General features: G+C 35.1%; 1 protein-coding gene across 1 annotated transcript; it reads left to right on the top strand.

The window, feature by feature from the left end:
• Positions 1–1,291: 1,291 nt before the first annotated feature.
• On the top strand, positions 1,292–3,921 carry LOC149784009 (uncharacterized). Its single transcript, XM_089932110.1, has one exon. It carries the CDS (start codon positions 1,484–1,486, stop codon positions 2,894–2,896), a length of 1,413 nt encoding a protein of 470 aa, XP_089788236.1. The 5' UTR covers positions 1,292–1,483; the 3' UTR covers positions 2,897–3,921.
• The last annotated feature ends 2,646 nt before the right edge of the window (positions 3,922–6,567 follow it).

Here is a 6,567-nt window from a genome sequence, read left to right as displayed (position 1 = left end):
TGATAGGATTTCTAGTTTGTTTTGAAATTCCATTCGTTAGATTAATAGTTGAGTTTTTCTCTCGTTAAGTTATTTGTTGATGATAGTTCCATGTTAGGAACTTTATAATTGTCCTTATCTTTTTGTTTATAATGGTGTCAGATTTGTTGATATTTAAATTGCGTTTATAAATAAACATCTTGTAAACGCAGATGCTTTTGGTGTCTTCCCTAATCCAATCCCGACCCGGCTTCATCCTGTGACACCTATATATTGTTACAGGCGCGGACTTCCCAGCCATTTCTCCGTTGGCTGATGTTCTTAATTTAATTTTTAACGAGCCCTTTGACTTTGAGAAAATAGTGTGAGAATTTTTTTTAGAGAGACCTCTAATTTGGCAGATCGTATGGTCTGCTGAAATATATTTTTATTATCACAGCAATTCCAGCCATGATCCAGATTTTCTGAAGTTGAATGCACATTTACTCAACATAAATTAAATTTTAATTGTTGTTCTAAAATTTATTACTGAAATAGTTTAACAAAAGCATATTCAATCCTAAATGTTGAATGCTCTGCACGTTAACTTCCAGACGAGAGTTATTGATCGCTATGGACTTTTACAATGGTACCGAAATATTGAATGGGTCAAGAAAAGAGGTCGTCGGATCTATCATAACAAATAAGAGGATAACATTCATAACAATGAACAGGGTAACATTAATTTGTTTTACCACGCGGGTTGCTTTCACTGTGACATCACCGTGCAACATTCAATCTGGTATGTCTTGGATAGGTCCTTCAGACTGACCTCGTCCAAAGATGTCCACGTATTTTAACATTCTGTCTGTGTGTGTTTCTCTGTGCATGTAAAAAAAGACCTTCTAAATGAATACAGATGCACGTGGATCCAAATAAAGTGAATAATCGCCAATTAAAGGTGCGTCAAAATCAAATTCTAAACGACTATATCAGTTACTGAAATGGTCGATACTGAACGCATACATGATCTGTATGACTTTTACTATAGTAATTCAGATCGAATTATTATGATAATGATATTTTTGTTATATACCTTTAAATTTTCAAAAAAATTAATAAAATCCCACGATTTATTGAGAAATAGCAGTTAATGCTATGTAGAACTGTCAACATCTAAAACTAAAACCATGAATCTCAGAACCTTATCTCTTTGGAACTTGGTTGATTTCAGGCACATTTCGACTTGGTTACGTTTTTGACATTGGTTACGTTTTGACTTGAGTACGATTTCACTTGGGTACGTTTTGACAAGACTTCCGTTTCCGAGTATGGTAAGTCTATTACAAAATCAGAAAATGACTGGCATTTGCGACTCATGGGAGTTCACTATAGAATTATGACCCATTTTTGGGGTAGAGAATTGTAGGGTAATAAATACAGAGACACACGACACAGATCTGAATTGCACTTGACATTGATGTCTTAATCAGATGGTTGAAAGAATGATGGAACAATCGATTAGATGGAACAATCGATGAAACAATCGATGTTGCACGGTGGTGAGAAAGCATTAAAATGTGAAATGTGCGGGAAAGTGTTTAGCAAGAAATCAAATTTATATGTACACTTGAGGATACACACAGGCCATAAACCCTATAAATGTGAACTTTGTGGAAAACTGTTTAATCAGAGATCTAGTTTGACAACACACTTAAAGATACACACTGGTGAGAAAACATTCAAATGTGAAATATGCGGTAAAATGTGTATCCAGAAAGCAAATTTGTTAACTCACATGAGGAAGCACACTGGTGACAAACCTTTCAAATGTGAACTATGTGGGAAATTCTTCAGCCAGAGCTCTAGTCTGTCGACACACATGAAAATTCACACTGGCTATAGGCCATTCAAATGTGAGATATGTGGGAAATTGTTTGGCAGGAGCTTTCATTTGGATTCACATTCCAAGATACACACTGGCGACAAACCATTTAAATGTGAAGTATGCGGGGAATCGTTTAGGCAGAGTTCTAATTTGTCAACGCACATAAGGATGCACACCGGCGACAGACCATTCAGATGTGAAATATGTGGTAAATTATTTAGCCAGAGTTCAAATTTGTCAACACACATGAGGATGCACACTGGTGACAAACCATTCAAATGTGAAATATGCGGGAAATTATTTAATCAGAGATCACATTTGACAAGGCACTTGAATGTACATACTGGTGAAAAACCATTCAGATGTGATATATGTGGAAAAATGTTTAGCCAGAGCTCAAATTTATCCTTACATTTGAAGATACATACTGGTGACAAACCATTCAAATGTGAAATATGCGGGAAATTGTTCAGCCAGAGCACCCATTTGTCAGCGCACACAAGGATGCACACTGGTGAAAAACCCTTCAGATGTAAAATATGTGGGAAATTTTTTAGCCAGAGCACTAGCTTGTCAACTCACTTTAAGATACACACTGGTGAGAAACCGTACAAATGTGATTTATGTGCTAAATCGTTTTCCTTGAACTCTGGCTTGACAAAACACATGAAGATACATCTTGGCGACAAGCCATTCAAATGTGAGATATGTGGAAAGATGTTTAGTGAGCGTTTAACATTGATTACACACGCTAGGACACATACTGGTGAAAAACCATACAAATGTGAAATATGTGGTAAATGTTTCCCAGTAAAGTTTACGTTGACAGTGCACATGAGAATGCACACGGGTGACAAACCATACAATTGTGAAATATGTGGGAAATTGTTTAATGCTCTTAGCAATTTGTCAAAACACGCCAGAATACACACTGGGGAAAAACCCTACAGATGTGAAATATGTGGGAAAGTGTTTGGCCAGAACTCTAGTTTATCTAGACACTTGATTATACATACTGATAAAAAAAATCCCAATCAAAGTGTGAAATAAATAAATGGTAATTTGTTGTTGTTGTTTTGGGATCAGTTCTGTTTCTCAGTACAAGATAGGCTATTCATTGCAGTCAGTATAACTGTTGGAGTAAGAACTAACTGGAAGCTACTGGTAACCATTGTCACATACTCAAATTGGGCGAGCCCAGGACTTGAACTCACATGCTATTGACCACTGCCATCCAGTACCCTAAATGGTAAATCATTTAGTGTAAACTCAGATTTGACATTGCACAATGAGTTACGTAATGGCAACACAAGGAAAGGCAGGGCATTGCCAGCTGAAGTTAGTATTATGTTCTTTTATAATCACTGGGACCCTCTCTTTGAAGTGTCAGACAAAATATTTATTGGAAAGAGACAAACAATCATTATACGATGATGTGGTGATAGTGATCTTCACAGAATTTGTTGGTTCTGTCAGGGTAATTGCACATTAGCCAGTGCTCAAAGAGAAATGTGTTTAAACAGAGGCCCAGGGCTGGTGACTTAAATAAACTAACCAGCCCTGCTGAAATGCCACAAGCATGGACTCTAATTTCCACATGCCCAGATTTTCCACTTTTTTGATATTGTCACACAATGTTGCAATAGCTACAAATCTGAATATAAATTCATTTTGGTTCAAAGGGGTTTGAAGGTAATGCATGTCATTAGCGTTCATCACTACACTCACTAGGGACTGGATGGTCCTGGTGTTCAAATTTCTCTGCTGGATTCTCTTAAGTAAATCCTGGTCAGAAATGAGTTGACATATGTCATTGTGTTGTTTGCAGTATGTGTAAAGCATTAATAGCATTGGGCTGTCAGAGTTTTTGAGCACTGCATTAAAATAATATAATTTTTTTATATAAAAAATGCTTGTTGGCATCATACTGTATAAGTGAAAATAAAAACATACATAAAAGATAAAGGACATATATTTAAATTCTATCCTTTATTTCTCTACAACAATTTCTTGTTGTAGGATGATTTGATGTCATACTTATTTGTCTTTGAAGTAAAATAAATGATATCCTTCTTTTCTAAGCTTCTCTGTATATTTTGATTCCCACATTAAAATTACAGTATTTTAGACAAAGTCCTTCTTTGCTATTTATTATAATGTAATTCAGCACCTTCTGCATCAACAAAATTAACTTTCAGTCTGAAAATTAATAGATCATAACATTTATTATTGGGTGTACAAAAATGCCAGAGTCCTAGGCCAGGAAGTTATCATGGACAAATTCTTAAAGCGTCAAGACAGATATGTGTTTTCAAATAACGATGACCGAGTTAACTAAGATAAGACATAATCATTTCTTTGAGAACAATATATCATTGGGTTTTTTTCTTGATGAATTTTAGGAAGAAGTGACCTTCTTTTGGAGAGAAAAGAAACATGAAAGCAGATCAGGGACAAATGGGAGCAAAGCAAGAAATTATATATATATATATATATATATATATATATATACATGCAATAAACTGACAACGAACAGTGCAAAATTAGTATCTAACTATTTAGACACTAGTTTTGCTCAGTTTTGTTGCCAGTTTATTGCATTTATCTTAATCCCTGACAGGCGTGATCCCTTGCTGGATCCAATGCACTTGAAAGGATTCTTATTCACCATATGATTTGTGTTCTTTATATATATATATATATATATATATATATATATATATATATATATATAGATTGAGAGAGAGAGAGAGATAATTTGTGGGGTGTGATTTGGTTCGCTTATTTCAGCCATGTCCTATAGCGTTCATATTATGCATATCTGCATTTAGCATAGATTTTAAGCTTAGTGTTCAAGGAGACAATTCAGTGTTGTATGTATAACATAATGGGTGCAGAAATCCACTGTCCATATTGTCCCAGACAGAAATCTATTTTTATGGATACGCAGCTTCTTGCAAGGTTATTTGTCTGTGGAGAAGTAAATTGTGGCCAGTAACTTGAAAGGACAGTAGTTCCTCGTTTTGTCAGAGCAGTGTTTACTCTTATCAGTGAGGACCATACATGTGCATTGTATGCTTACATATTGTATGCTAAAACCAGTCGCAGCTTCTGTGGATGCAACCAGCAGAAGCAGACGGTACTTTAAATTGTTACATCAGAACGATAGGGCTTCCTCTTGGAATATCTTGTTTGAATCGATTGCTGGGCTCCTTGAAACCATTATGTGATGAATTTTCTAGAGAATGTATCTGAATGAAGCGTTTTCTTATAAAACTAGAGCCGAATGGTAAAAAGGGTGAATAAATAGGCAACATAATTGGCTAAAACTAAACCTGACTATGATAGGGAATGTGATAAAAAAAGTGGAGTTCAAAGATTTATGGCTGTAGGAGTTTCCTGGGCTCAAGGCCAACAAATATCAAACAATCATCTTGTAATATATGTAAGAGATACCGCTCAACTGCAGACAAATTTACCAGCAGAGAGTTATCAGGACAGGTTATCACAAGGAAAAACACATTGTTAACAAACAAAACAAGTGCAAAACACAATGTGTCAGTTAAAATTTGATAATGAAAAGGCAAAACCTGAAAAAAGAGGAGTTGTGGATGATTCAGAGAGAGTGATAAATAAATAAAATTTCAGCCAAAACAAGCATTACAAGAAGTTTAACACAGCATATGCCATAACAAGCAGAAAAAATCTTTTTCAGTATGAATTGTTTTCTGGGGTTCAGACCAAACATGGAGTTTAACTTGTAGCTGAACAAATCAACAGAACTGCATGCAAAGATTGCATCAACAGTATATTTGACATTCTACTGAATCAGTTTTTGGTGAAGTTTTAAAAAGTAGAAAAATGAAACAGCTTGGTCTAGTGCAGTTGATTAGCTTTTTATAGCTGTTTTCAATTACATTTATGTAATCTAGGTAAACTTATTTACAGTATATAGTTTGCAATGAGCTGAAGTGAAATTATGTGGCCAAAATACATGCTGTATGGACCAAGAAGGGTAAAGAAACCGTAATTAAGGGACTGGTCATTGAATAACATTAAAACTTTATAGCTACTATATAATAAAAATGACCACAGCTATCCATTGATGATGAACTGAAGAATTAAAGGTAATATTTGAATGAACTAGCTGTTTAAAAACCAGTCCATTTACTAGTGATGGGGCATCAGGATGGCTTGGGGGGCATTTTACCCCATGGAGTTGTTTTGCCCCCCTCTCTCTATGCTAATATATGAATGAACTACATGTGGCTCTTTCATTCTAACAGAATCAAGAACAAATGTGGCCCCGCAACACCATATGTGGGTGCAACAATGTATATAAACAGTGATTCTCCTAGTGACCGTCATCTTTTCTATCCTCAGTACAACAATCCATAGGTTTGCAAATGTATGGTTTTAATATTTTTTAGCTACGTGTTTTATCAGTAATAATAAAATACATTGGTTAAATATTTTGCACTTCACAGCTATTTTCACAAACAAAAGTGATGTAGCAACGACAACCTTGACCTTTCAGTGCTTTCACAAGCGTTGTTCCACAATTTTTTCCGACCTTAGTATTTTATCTTCAGGCTAAATCATACATTACATATTATTTAGACATTCATTTCTACAAGCTGTATATTTTCCTTAATTTATGTGTCCAATCAGATACAAAGCTATCAGTTGAATGAAGACATCCTTTCTAGATGCAATAATGT

Source organism: Sinohyriopsis cumingii, chromosome 14 (assembly GCF_028554795.1).
Source record: "Sinohyriopsis cumingii isolate HCF-2022 chromosome 14, ASM2855479v2, whole genome shotgun sequence".
NCBI classification, from domain to species: domain Eukaryota; kingdom Metazoa; phylum Mollusca; class Bivalvia; order Unionida; family Unionidae; genus Sinohyriopsis; species Sinohyriopsis cumingii.
The sequence above is the reverse complement of the archived record's forward strand: the minus strand, read 5'-3'. Positions and strand labels throughout refer to the sequence as shown.

Bases quoted from the DNA above. Each gene is read 5' to 3' on its own strand.
- LOC149784009 (XM_089932110.1), top strand. From the start codon at position 1,484: ATGGAACAATCGATGAAACAATCGATGTTGCACGGTGGTGAGAAAGCA.